At 46.5% G+C, this 13,731-nt stretch overlaps 1 protein-coding gene and 1 long non-coding RNA gene across 3 annotated transcripts in view; one reads left to right on the forward strand and one right to left on the reverse strand.

The window, feature by feature from the left end:
* Nucleotides 1-95: 95 nt before the first annotated feature.
* The window catches only part of LOC118254789 (uncharacterized), a 15,276-nt gene continuing 1,640 nt past the window's right edge, over nucleotides 96-13,731 (reverse strand). The window contains exons 2-3 of the long non-coding RNA XR_004780764.2: nucleotides 10,227-10,303; nucleotides 96-1,871 (exon numbers count right to left, since the gene is read on the reverse strand). This is a non-coding gene — a long non-coding RNA (uncharacterized LOC118254789). The remainder of the gene's footprint in view (nucleotides 1,872-10,226; nucleotides 10,304-13,731) is intronic.
* The window catches only part of EED (embryonic ectoderm development), a 17,388-nt gene continuing 15,040 nt past the window's right edge, over nucleotides 11,384-13,731 (forward strand). Inside the window, exon 1 of one of the 2 annotated variants that reach the window (XM_035560381.2) lies at nucleotides 11,384-11,581. In XM_035560381.2, the coding sequence (XP_035416274.1) occupies nucleotides 11,459-11,581 (123 nt within the window). In that variant the 5' untranslated portion in view covers nucleotides 11,384-11,458. The remainder of the gene's footprint in view (nucleotides 11,582-13,731) is intronic. The other variant, XM_035560380.2, reaches the window with a different exon arrangement.

Genomic DNA, 13,731 nt, shown 5'->3' on the forward strand with positions numbered 1-13,731 from the left:
TTGTACCCCTAAAGAAGGTGCATATTTTAACATTAAAATAAATAAATAAACAAACAAATAAATAAATAAAGAGACGGACTGCTAGGTCGCTTGATAAAAATTATTCTTACAGGGAAGAAATAACAAGTCTCTTAAGTTTAGTGGAGAGACATAACAAGAAGAGATGGCTGAGAGCTGGAGCCAGGCAAAACTCACACGAGAAATAAGGCACAATTGTTGAGCTGTGACAGTGATTAACCAGTGGAACAGGCGAGCACGGGAAGCAGTAGATTTTCCATTCCTTCAAGTCTTCAGCTCAGGACTGGACTTCTTTGTGGAAAATCCTTCCAATAAACATGAGATTTTGGGCACAGCACTAACTAGCTCAGTAAAATGCCGTTGTGCTTGTTAAACAGGAGGTCAAGCTAGATGACATAAAACCCCGCCTCATCTTAAAAATCCCTGAAGTAGATGAAACAGCTATTGAGCTCCACTATGGAAATGTTTAGGGTATGCATTCATACTCTTTCCTTGTTGGTGTCTTGTGGCAGTATTTTGGAATACTGCAGCTGCAGATGACCCGATGTCCAGGCCATCATCCTGCTCCTGCTGAACCCTCCTTTGGGGTCAGTCTGTCTGTCTGAAGCCCCTTAGCTATAGCTACCTCTAACTCAAAAATCTGTGTCTAATTCTGACTGTGCTATGTAAAAGCAGAACTACAAATTAAGGGAAAAAGGAGTATACTTTAGTACCAAGTGGAAGGAAAGTAGAAGGAAGTATATTTATTTAGATGCAACAGATGCTACGTGTGAATGAAGGCTGAGTAACAAGCTTTTCATGTAGTCTTCAATCTGCAATTTGCTCAGCACGTCATGTCAAAAGCTTTCTGAGTCTCTAAGATGCATGCACAGAGCCCGATGCCTGTGTGCAATCTGAGTATTTGCATGAGACCATCATTTGGAAGAGTTAGCATGTATGAATTCAGACTGTTTGTGCACTCAGCTACCCAACTTAAAAGAAGGCCTTCATTTTGAGGCTGAATTAAAAAAAAAAAAAAAAAAAAGTCTATTCCTATCACTACTTTACAATATTACAACACTATTTTCATTCAAGAAAGAGCCACAGCAAACAGCCAAGCATAACCCATGGTTCACAGACTGGATCTGAAGGCTCCACAGTTTTCAATATTTTTTTTTTCTACCAGTCAACTCTGTAAACCACTTCCCAGCAGCAAGCCTGCATACTCGCAGTAACTCTTAAGTTTCTCAAAGATTATCAGAAATATGTCACTACTCAGAGCCCAGATCTTAGCTTGGCTGTGAAGGTAAAGGAAACAGGCCAGTGAGACTTTTCCCTAATTCTGATGCTATGTAATTTACTAGATTACTGTATTTTACTCTTAGCTAGTCCTGGTTAATTCTGTGCTTCCTTCATGTTGTCTGCCCTGCACCTGTAACACGCTTGTGTAGAAGGGAATTCAAGATGCCATTGGCCTCATTGGTCCTATATAGGACCGGTTCTGCCTCAAATGTTCCTGACTGATATTTCTCTAACCTTAAAGGTCTCCATACACCATCCTTCACAGCAATCTTTTCCTATTCATTATCTATTTCTATAGTTTTCCTGTATGTACACTGAATCTTCTTTACTGTAATTAAAGCCCATTGCTTCTTGTCCCATAGAAAAAAAAATTGTTCTTTTCAATGGTCTTTCATTTCTTTCATGTCTCTTATCATATTCTTCTCAGTTTCCTGTTGTTTAGGCTAAGAAGTTCCAGTTTGTTCCATTTTTCCATTGCAGGTCACGGTTTCAACCTTCTCATCATTTCTGCTGCTTCTTCTCTGGGAGCTCTCCAATTGACTCATATTGTTCTTGAGCTGTATTGCCTGAAACTGGATACATAGATGAGACCTTAGCTGCAGCAGATGACATTATGCAACTTTCTATCTGTTTTAATGCCTTCGATCTCCTTCCTGAAACCTGGTCTTTATTTGTGTATTCTCTGTCCCATGTTTGCACAGTTGAACGTTTCTGCTTAAGTGTATTATCTGAAATTTATGTCCAATGAAAATCTATTTTCAGACCCTTTTAGAAATATGTGAAAAGCTTTTGGAATTCTAATCCTAGGACCTAGTGTATTTTCGGTCCCCTCCCACCTCTGTCATTTCCATGTGGAATGTGCCCATCTTCCATTCTGGCAGCTAAATTATTAACAAATTGATTATAAAGGACTTTAAGCATGAAGAGTCCAACTAGCAAGGAATGGTACAAAGCAATTGTGACAGCACTAGTCTGGTAGTACTCAGCACAGAGATGCACTGAATTTGTCATCTCCATACTTTTTAAGGTCTTCACATAGAAAAATGGCATGAAGCAATGTTGGGCCATGGTTTAACCCACTCTTTTGGGAAGCATAGTTAGTGTAGTATGTTCCATTTGACACTTGCCCATATCCTGCACAGCCCCTTTTGTCAGCCCAACACAACTATTTGTGTAGTGAAGTGGTAAACCAGGCTTGGGGAAAACTAAAGGGCACAGAGAGAAGTATAGTCCAAGGCTCGGTTCATGCTCTGTGCTGGTTCACGGTGTGAGCTTGTGCCAACACGAGGAAGAGGACAGGAACGTATGGCTGGGAGTGTTTAAGCAAAATTAAGCCCTTGCTGCTGCTCAGAGGAACGGCCCCACGCACATTTCTGCTCCAGTCTTCCCTCTGATGCTGGGTGTAGTACTTAACACTACTTTGTTCTTTTTGGCTTGGTTAGTTCTCGACCTGATCGGATCTGGCTGATCACACATCTAAATGGTCACCGATGTTGGCTCAAGACCAGTATTGGACTTATAAGAGGGGTCCTAAAAAGTAGTTTCAAGATTGGTTTTTGTCTACCTAGAACGACGTTTTGGCCCAGAAAAGTGTCTCTTTTACCACGCCTTCCACCACCTTGCTGTGCTGCTGTGTGACCGATAAAAAAGACACACCAGGAGCGTGTACGGGGGTGTTGTACCAGTGCCTTGTCTTCCTTAGCCGGCTGTATCGCTAAGGGCCTTCCACCTGCAGCTCTGCTTTCCACCCCCAGCTCTCTATCTGCTCACCCGAGATACCTTGGCAATGTTTCCCAGGGCCTCTGGGGCAATATCTTTTCCTTGTTTTTCTCGTGCTGTTGTTCTTGTGCTCTTATTCTCATGACCTTGCACCTGCAAACCTCGATAGTTTTCTTTGCAGGTTCTCATGAGAAGTAATTGCCACCAGCGTGAGAATCACCCCTTTTCCTCCCTTTTCCTCCCTTTCCACCCCTTTCCTAGCCTTTGGTTGTAGCTTTTAGTTTATGTTACAGGGGGCACAAAGCTTCACAACCCACCAGAATGCATCTCCTGCGATATGAGCAGCTACAAGCAATAGTGTTTGAGTGGGTCCCGATTAAAACAACACAGTTAATATGGGAAAAGCATGATGCTGATCAGGGGTCAGTGTAGAAAGGAGTCCAGGAGAGGATATTGATCGGAGGACCCTCCCCACCCTTTTTTTCCCAGCTGCCCACTTGGAAGAGCTCTCCCTTTCCCTTCTCTTTCTCTGCCTATCCAGTTTATTTTCACCTTCAGATTCAATATATGCCCTCAGCTACAAGCACTGCTACTAAATCTTTGTGCATCCACATCCTATGTCCAACAGGGGAATGGCAGAGAGGGCAGGAATCCCCCAAGAGCTTCTTGCTTTAGCAGCAACAGTGTCTTAGACTGGCTTTGTGCATCCTACAGGTGCAGGCAGTTTAAGTTAATAAAAATTGGGGTTGCAGAATCAGGATGGGGAGTGACAGTGGCATGGGAACGTGCTTTCTGGTGGCAGTCTGCAGCTGCATTGGGTTGGAATAGGGTGAAGCCACACTCTTAAGTGGGAAGAAAAGCCACGAATACCCAAGACTTTGTAAAGAGTTAACAGCTTACACGAACTGGTGTGACCAGATTACTTTTGTTCCAGTTCTTACTGGTGTGACCAGAGGAACGGTTCAGGAACAGAAAGCTGCCAAGTAGATCCGTGGCTGGTGGGATGGGATTTTTGGGAGAAGAACAAGCAAGAGCAAAGCCACGAGGTGATAGGGTACAGGTGCTGCTCCAGCAGCTGCTGCTATGGCCTGCATTTCCTTAACACTGCTGGTAAATCTGTGCCTGCGACCTGTTACAAGGCTTCATGGTTACTTTGGAGTTTTTCCAGTGCAACTACTGAAAAATTAAATTGAAATACGAGCTGAGAGAATAACTCATTCCTTTAAATACAGATTAACCTTAGGTGTCAGGCCACTTTTTCCAAGCAAACAATTCTTGCCCCATGCGGCTAAAGAAAGCCTGATGTAGAAAGAATAATAAATGTGCCTCTGAGGCATTTCTAAATCGCCTGATTTTGTTGCAGCTGAGCATTGCGCGGATATTTTAGTACTGCAAGTAGCTCCTGAGGATGATGCCAACACAGTCATCATGACTGAGTGTGTTTCAGTGGAAAATACTTTGGGTTAAGTTTTGGGCGTGGCTATCTCAATAGAAAAATATTTAAGGGAAAGTGTATTGTCATGGTAAACTGCACTAACAAACAGGGTGAGGCATGGGAAAAAAAAAAAAAAAGCAAAAGTTACATATTAATGGGAAAAGCCAAAAGTCACATTTTGCAAAATTTTCTTCAATTATCCTTATATTTTTCACATCAGCTGCTCCTTTGCCAAGCGTGGCTTACACAGAACGGATAGTGCAGCACAAAGCCTGGCCTGTACTGCCTTTGCCATGGACTGGCTGTGTAACGGGGATGCTTTTTTAGGACAATTCCCTGGTGTTGCAGACAGAGCCAGGCCATGAATACTCGACCCAAAAAGGCACCAGGAGGTAATGGAGACATGGGGCTTCCCTGGATGGTCGTGACTTGTTGCATCTTTCCCAAGTTGAATGCAAATCTTGGTGGGGAGCATCCTTGTAGTGTTTTTTTTTTTTTTTTGGGAAGATGTGGAGAAAATTTTAGAGAGGTAGCTCCACATATGTTCACTATGTAGACAGGGAAAGTGAAATGCAGTTTATCTGAACTGTTTCCTATGTTGGCCTTTCAGACTTTTTGGTGCTTTGGTGTTAGATTCAGTACCTTACCATTCATGGTGATAGGAACAAGTTCTTGGATGGCCAAAAGGATGGACATCAGCTCTTGGCATTTAGGACGTTTTTAATTCTGATACAAAAGTACCGTGCCAAACCAGCAGCTGAATTCCTGTTGCTGGAGGTCGTATTGCTACTGGACCTTGACACAGGGCCAGTGTGGGCTGCAGATTCCTCCCCATTCCTTCCACAAACTGGGGTCTCAAATCCCTTTATAAATACCCTTTATACAGTTCAAAAGTGCCTTGCTGTCTCGGTGAGAGCTCCTTCACACACAGAACAAGTTATTCTGGAAGAAAGGTTATTTTAAACTAGACTAAAGGCTCTGGTCACATGAGCTGTGGGTCCATGAGGATTTATTTGGTGACGATACTGGCTTAAGTAATCCTGGCTTTTTTCCTCCCATTTCCCTCTCTTCCCACCAGTCGTCCTTGTGCCACTCCCCGTGCTGCGCCAGCAGAACTGTTTGTGTAGCTACACGGTGAAAAAACAAGGGGACTGATCCAATACAACTAGACAAAATGGAGAAATACTCTTTGTTTTCTTGAGCCTGACTCTTCGGCCCGTGTGATTCATTACACAACTACACAAATTGCTCAGCGGCACAGACGAGGAGGGCAGGTGGAAGCAGAAGAAATTAGCTGGGTGGGCAGAGATGGGATGCTCAGGGCTCCGAGATGCTCAGTGCCTGAGCAGCACTGGTGCTGACGGTGAAACCACAGATTGTTTAGGATTTACTGTTGCTTACTGCTTGCTGGATTTACTGCCAGCACGGCAGCAGAGTTGTTAAAGTAGCACAGATAGTCTCGGGTCGAGCCTTTCAGCCTTGATCAAACCATGAGCACACAGGGAGGTTTTGGGAGACTGCTGAGCTGTAGCTCCCCACCACCATCAGGAGGGGATCTTCTTTCTCAGCTGTCTTTCATCCCTGCCTGCAGCTTCCAGCCTTCCCTTGCACCACTTCAGGTGGTCAGCAGAAGGTTTGCACAAGTCTGATCTTCATTAGCTAAGCAGAAAGATCGAGTTACTTTGTGCTTGAGCAGTTTTCTCCTGGGTTAGCAAGCTGAACTGCCTCATTGAAAGCCTTTTGAAAAGCAAATACCAGGGAAGAAAAATGGTGGAAAACCAGAACTAGGAGCACAGAGAAGGTTTAGAAATGGGGGTGGGTGAGACAGCCTTCTTTTAGCGGCGCTGAGCTGTTAGATCAAGTCGGCTGTCTCATCGTCTGATTCAGATACACCTTCCACTTCCATGCAGGTCGTTAGCTTGAGCAGAAGAATAAAATACATGGCTTCTATCCATACCATCCTAAACTTCTGCCGCAATATTTAAGCGTGTGAGCTGTTCCCTGCTTTCAGAGCATGAGTCAGCTGAAGGCTTGACCCATTAATCTTTCAAAAGTGAGAGGGGAAAAACACCGCAGCCTTTGCTGGCTGTTGCATTTCCATTATGCAAAGGGGATGCTATGGGTTTCTGTGTGAATGTGTTTTCATTGGTCTCGAAATATGCAATTTTCATAAGTCATGAAATATGACTTTAGCTGTCAGACGTACGAACTCTACCGGTGTTTGAAAATCCAGCTGCGTTTTCAGATTCTTAACAAAAAAAATAGCAGTAAAACGACCTCTGTAATTTGAGCTTAACTGACAGGGCTCTTGACAATACGTGAGGCAGAACAGAATCCACCTCAGTTGCCATGGCTATGTTTTCCCATCGAGCTAACAAAATTAAAAATTTACTTTTGCCAGTTAATTCAGCCATTCTTACCAATACGCCCATGAAAACCTGTCAATATCAAAAAGAAGAAACACTTTTGCACAGCAGATGGGCAATTTAGAAGCAGGGTTATCTCTGCACATAGGTAAAGTAACTGTGACTGAGGGCGGCACAATATTAGTGGCAGCACAAAGGCCAGGGCCTGCTGTAAATGCCAGAGCTCCAAAAAGCCGGGCCCACAGCTGCTCCACTGAGCAATGGGAGAGGTTTGGAGGCCAGGTACTGCCTGGGGAAAGTACCTCTGCAAGAGGCACGAGCAAGAAAATTAGTAGAAACACAGCCCTGGACATCAGGAAAGCAGACTTAGGAAAATCTCAGGCTCAGACTGGAGTTAGAATCAGACAGGGAGGTGAAGGTTAACAAGAAAGGCTTCTGTAGGTGCACTGGCACCAAAGGAAAATATGGGGCCGACTGCTCAGTGGAGGCAGTGATAAAGGACATGGAAAAGGCTGAAGTACTCCAAGCTTTTCTACCACGGTTTTCAGTGATATGTTCTGCCTTTAGGCTTCCCAGTTCCCCAACCCTAGTTGCAGAGTCTGTGGAAGCGAAGCACTAACATGAACTGGATGTACACAAATCCACGAGATCAGATGGGGTGCAACAAAGCTACTGGAAGAGCTGGCCATCGTCATTGCATGGCCAATCCTCATCATCTTTGAAAGGTTAGAGCGATCTGGGGAGGTTGCTGATGGATGAAGATGGTTAAAGATCACTGCTATCTTTAAGGAGGGCAAGAAGAAAGACCCATGGAACAACAGGCCAGTCTGCTTAACTTTAGTCCCTAGGAAGGTGGTGGAGCAAATCCTCCTGGAAGCCATGCCCAAGCGCAGGAAGGACAAGAAGGTGATTGTGAGCAGCAAGCATGGATTTACCAGGGTAAATTGATTGCTTTCTATGATGAGATGATAAATAAAAGACCATGTAATGTCTTTTATTGATGACCTGGATGAAAAAATGGGGGACAATCACAGCAAATTTGTGGACAGTACTAAACTGTGGCTGAATGACTGATAGGCCTGAGGTCAGGGCTTCTCTGTAGAGGGTTCTAGACAGGTTGGAGAAATGGATTCACAGAAATCTAATGCAGTTCATCAAAGGCACCCCAGTAATATTCTGCACCAGGGGAGGAATAGCCTTATGCAAGAATAAAATTTAGGGGCCATCATAGGAGCTCATCAGAGAAAGACTTGGAGGTCCTGGTGGACAGCAAGTGGAATGTGAGTCAGTAGCATGCTCTTGCAGCAGAGGTTAACCAAAACCTGTTATTAGCAAAAGTGGAGCCAGCAAATTGAAGGAAGTGGTTCTTCTCCTCTGTTTGGTATTAGGTATTATACACCTCAGAAGTGTCTAGTGTTGAGCTCCCCAACAAGAACTTGAGTACAAAAAAGATATTGATATACTGGATTGAGCCCTGTGAAGATCCACCAAGCTGGTTAGGGGACTGGAGATCTGATGTATGTAAAGAAACTGAAAGAACTGGGTCTGTTCAGCCTTAAAACAAAGGTAAGGAGAAAGCTTATTGCTTCTGACAGCTAACGCGATGGCACAGAGAAAATAGAGGTGCACAGGATAAGGATGAGAGGCAAGGGACACAGACTGGGATATGGGAACTTCTGACTTGGTACAAGGAGAATAATATTTATCATGAGGGTAGGCAAACACAGAGAATAAGGACTTGTCTTGAAAATCTGCTCTTGAAGCTATTTGAAAATGGACTTTCCAAGGCCTTCAGCAACCTGCTTAAGTGGCCCCACTCTGACCAGGGGTTGGACTAGATGATCTTTGGAGGTCCCTGCTGATCCACATGGTCCTGTGATTCTGTGAAGAAATACGGCTTGAAGAGGATGAATGAAAGGAGTGAGTCTGATGTACTTTCTCCCACACATATAGAACGTATTTCAGTGTCCCTGTATGATCCAGAAATATTCTGGTATGTTGGAAAAAAAAAAAACACCTTCCAATCTGCTAAACACCCCATGACTAGATTTTTTTTTTTTTTTAACATTTACTATTGCAGTCCTTTTAGAACTCACATTTGGCAAAATCCTCTTATATATATCAAATCTAGTCTTCCCAAGTACACAGTGTGTGCTCATAAAATACCACTAAATCATCATTAATTGAAATTGACTGCAGATTTCTTCTTAATATAATTGTTCTCCCATTTTCCTCTATACACTATTCCAAGGGCCCTATTACTTCTTAGTTAATCTATGTATATTATATAAAAGTATCATAGTACCATAGCAATTAAACAAATCAAGAACCATAATGCATATATTTTCATAATCCCCCCCCCATCCCGTGCCATGATATGAGAAAGTCTATGTCCATTACACAGCTGAGAAACTGAGGTACAAAAAAGCTCAGAGGATTTCCAAAGAGAATCCTATCAGAGCACAAATTGAAGTACATTCTGTGAGCTTTCAAGCCAGTGTTTAACCACAAGCTAATTCTTTAAATAGATGCCTGATGAAGTGTACTATGACTTTTGGAAACTCATCTCCCCTGGTGTACTGGCTCTTCATGCCTTCTGAAATAGCAAAAAAACAGAAAAAAAGGCAAGTGGTTTAGGCTAAAAACCAGGCAGAGAGGCCAGCAGGACTGTAACTAGTGAAAGAAGTCCTCTAGGATGCAGATGGGAGAAGGCAGAGACCAGTTTGGGCCCAGCGAGTTGGCGATGGAGACAGAATGGTTTTACTGGCTGATTGTGGGTGTGGGTGGAGAAGTTTCCTGTGTGCAGACCAAGAATCATAGGTTGGCTGAGGCTTTCACTCCCCTTATGTTTTGGATGAGCCACTGAAAGGTGGTGGAGCTGGGTGTGTGGCCATCTGGAGGATGTCAGTTGACAGCTGCAAAATGCAGAGGAGTTGTCTTCTCTCCATTAGCTCAAGGGCACCCATGGTGAGAAATTAAATCCTTCCACTGCTGAAAACTTCATGCCTTCTTTTCAGAGGTCTGCAGCACAGTCATGATTTAGTCTTAATTAAGATGCCACTCTAAAAATATCCTGTCATATTTGTTTTTAAATTATGACAGGATATTTTTAGATCGGCATCTCAAGTCTGCTCATTCTTTGTATACGTTCCCACAAAGGTATAAACCACTCTTATCACAACCTTGATCTTAGAGCACAAATCTGAGCAGTTGTGAGCTCCCAGAGCTTTTATTAGTTGTGATCTACAACCTTTTGCTATATATTATGCAGTGCTTCAGTGGAGCCTACAGATCTACAGCAGAAAAGAGACTATTGCTAAAAACAGCACACACCAGTTTAAGCTTCCTCTCTTCCTCCTTATCTCTGAAGTTTATGCCAGATTAAAGTTTAGATAAGGCAGGCTCACCTCTGTCACTGCCCTCCAAGGAACCACTTTGCAAGACTGGAATGTCTCCCCCAGGGAGGAAAGACTTGTTTCTGCCCCTACAAGAAAAGCAGATAAGACATTGTGCCTGTGGGCAGATTACTTTCCCCCTTTGGTAGCGATTTTTTTACTTTTTTTACTGTTCATAATTATTATGACTCTGGGACCTGTGGTTTTACAGATGAATAAATTAAAATCTGGCAACTACAGCATTTTATCTACAGCCGTGGTAGAAGTTTGCTGGGGAGCAGAGGGCTGGGTGGGTTTTGGACAGGATTTTATTGCTGTATTTCATCTGTGCCTGAGGTGACAAGGCAGGTGCCAAGGCTCGCCAGCTGCCTCGTATGCTCACTTTGTGGGACTCTTTGGAGAGCAAAAGAACCAAAAAAACCCACACGTCATGCACATTAAAAGGCACTTGAGAGCAGCATGAAGATGGACAGAGGGACTGCTGACCTGGAACACAAGTACGATGAGGAGCAGCTGAGGGAACTGGGGGTGTTTGGTCTGGAGGAGGCTCAGGGCAGACCTTATTGCTCTCTACAACTACCTGAAAGGAAGCTGTGGGGAGCTGGGGGTCGGCGTCTTCTCGCAGGTTACTAGTGATAGGACTAGAGGGAATGGCCTCAAGTTGTGCCAGGGGAGGTTTAGGTTGGAAATGAGGAGACATTTCTTCTCAGAAAGAGCAGTCAGGCATTGGGACGGGTTGCCCAGGGAGGTGGTGGGGTCACCGTCCCTGGGGGTGTTCAAGGCAAGGTTGGACGTGGTGCTTAGGGACATGGTTTAGTGGTGACATTGGTGGTAGGGGGATGGTTGGACCAGATGATCTTGGAGGGCTTTTCGAACCTTAATGATTATAGGATTGTGTGACAGAGGGGCTGTGGGACAAGAACACCTCACACACACTCACACACCCCCACTCAGCCGGCCAAGCTTGCCACGGTGACTAACAGCACACTTACACCCTCTGCCAAACAACGACAAAAAACACCAGCACGCCTCCGCGCAGTTCAAACCGCCTTTATTTAACCCCGAGCTCCAGCAGCTCCCCCCATCCCCTCAGCGCAGCGGCGCCGCGCGGGAAAGGCTCTTTTACGGCAGTGTGGCACCTGCCCCGGCTTTCCCTACGGAGCGGGGCGCGGCGCTGCTTTCCGGCAGCGTCCTGCCGACCTTCCCCGGGCGCGCTTTACGGCAGCGCGGCGGGGGCGGGGAAGATGTCTGAGCGGGGAGAAGCCCCGGCGGCGGCGGCGGGAGTCGGGCCCGAGATGCCGGCCAAGAAGCAGAAGCTGAGCAGCGACGAGAACAGCAACCCCGGGGACCTGTCCGGAGACGAGAACGTGAGGCCCGAGCTGGACCAAGCGCTGGGTTTGAGGCGAAGGGGCCGCGGCCAGGCCCGGCCCCGCTCTGAGGGGGCAACGCCGCGATCGTTCCTGAGGCTGGGCCCCGGCCTCGGACCCCCCGGCCGGGCCCTCAGGGGGTCGGGGATCCCCTGTGGGGCTGTCGAGGGGAGACCCCCGGCTGTGGGGAGCCCTGCGGGGCTGAGGGAGCGCCCCCGCTTCGCCTCCACGTGGATGAGGGGGAATTGGGGGCCCACGGTGGGCTCTGGCCCCGACCAAAGTGGGCTCAGGCGCCAAGTGGTGCTCAGGGGAGGCGTTAAAATGGCACTTTTAATTTGGCTTTTTCCCCGTGAAACAGCAAAAAGAGCCAGCGGTCTTTCTCCTTGTGTCATTTGGCGTCACGGCCGCGTTGTAGAGTAAAACTTGGTGTAAGTGTACACGTGTGGCTCCGCAGTGGAGGAGGAGTAGGGGATAACGCTCAGGCGCTGGCAGCAGAAGGCAGCTGTGAGGGGTGAGGATGTGAGCTCCAAGCATTTCTTCAAGACATTTCTTCTCAGGAAGAGCGGTCAGGCATTGGGACGGGTTGCCCAGGGAGGTGGTGGTGTCACCGTCCCTTGGGGTGTTTAAGGAAAGGTTGGACCTGGTGCTTAGGGACATGGTTTACAGAATCGTCTAGGTTGGAAGAGACCTCCAAGATCACCGAGTCCAACCTCTGACCTAACACTAACAAGTCCTCCACTAAACCACATCACTAAGTTCAACATCTAAACGTCTCTTAGAGACCTCCAGGGGTGGTGACTCAACCACTTCCCTGGGCAGCCCATCCTAATGCCTAACAACCCTTTCAGTAAAGAAGTTCTTCCTAACATCCAACCTAAACCTCCCCTGGCGCAACTTTCGCCCATTCCCCCTCGTCCTGTCACCAGGCACGTGGGAGAACAGACCAACCCCCACCTCGCTACAGCCTCCTTTAAGGTACCTATAGAGAGCGATGAGGTCTCCCCTGAGCCTCCTCTTCTCCAGGCTGAACAAGCCCAGCTCCCTCAGCCGCTCCTCGTAAGACTTGTTCTCCAGACCCCTCACCAGCTTGGTCGCCCTTCTCTGGACTCGCTCGAGCACGTCCATGTCCTTCCTGTAGCGAGGGGCCCAAAACTGAACACAGTACTCGAGGTGTGGCCTCACCAGAGCCGAGTAGAGGGGAAAGTTTAGTGGGTGACACTGGTGGTAGGGGGGTGGTTGGACCAGGTGATCTTGGAGGGCTCTTCTAACCGTGATGATTCTAGGATTCTGAGCTGTGCTAAAGTCCGGTGCTCAGGACTTGAGGTAGCATGGTTGGTACAGAATAGCCCCGTACCCAAAAGGCAGTCGCAGGTATCTAACTCATGCAGCTGCTGCAGTGGGGAAGTTACTTGGGTGTTATCCCTGAACAACACTTTCCTTGGTTAGAGCGCTTATCCAGAAAGTGAGGGATCTGCACCACGTCCCCAGTACCCCGTGGAAGTGCTGTTCATGGGGGAACAGTCCCAAGGTGCTGTGTCCTGCTGCTGCTGAACCTTTTCAGCTGCTCATCGGCGTCTGGCAGCTGGTCGTGCAGACCAGCAAACGTACGTTTGCCCTACAGATACATGCGTTTGTGAATCTGAGTGAGACGTGGTGACAGATTTTGGGCTTGCGTTAGTGTTCGTTGTAGGTTAGCACGTGGGCTGTGTGGTTACTGAAGATGAGAGCAGTCTCAAAAGGGAAAGCGGTCTGTTTCCGAGGGTTTGTTACTGAACCCCACTAGTCCAGAAATTATTCTGGATTCTGCTTACATTTGGCATAACAACTGGTTCGGAGGAAGCCTGTCTTTTTGGTCCACAGGCATCCCAAAGGCAAGCTTGCTGGTGATGTAGTTACAGGTTCTGTGAAGTGTTGTGGCTCTTGCTAGCGAGTACTCTTGGGAGACCAAAGTTTGGACGGCTCAGAAGTTTCTTAGGGTACAAGAGAAGAAATTGGAAGAGCCAGCTATGCCTGTTGGGAGAGGGTTGGCTCTTCTGGGAGTGATTCCAGGCTCGGGCAGTTCCCTTACAGCCTTCATGGTGTGTTGTCTTCCCTCCTTTTTCTCCTCTTGATGTCCTGGTTTTCAAAGTTGTTGGGCAACCCAAGACCCG

Source organism: Cygnus atratus, chromosome 1, assembly GCF_013377495.2.
Source record: "Cygnus atratus isolate AKBS03 ecotype Queensland, Australia chromosome 1, CAtr_DNAZoo_HiC_assembly, whole genome shotgun sequence".
Classification (NCBI taxonomy): Eukaryota; Metazoa; Chordata; class Aves; order Anseriformes; family Anatidae; genus Cygnus; species Cygnus atratus.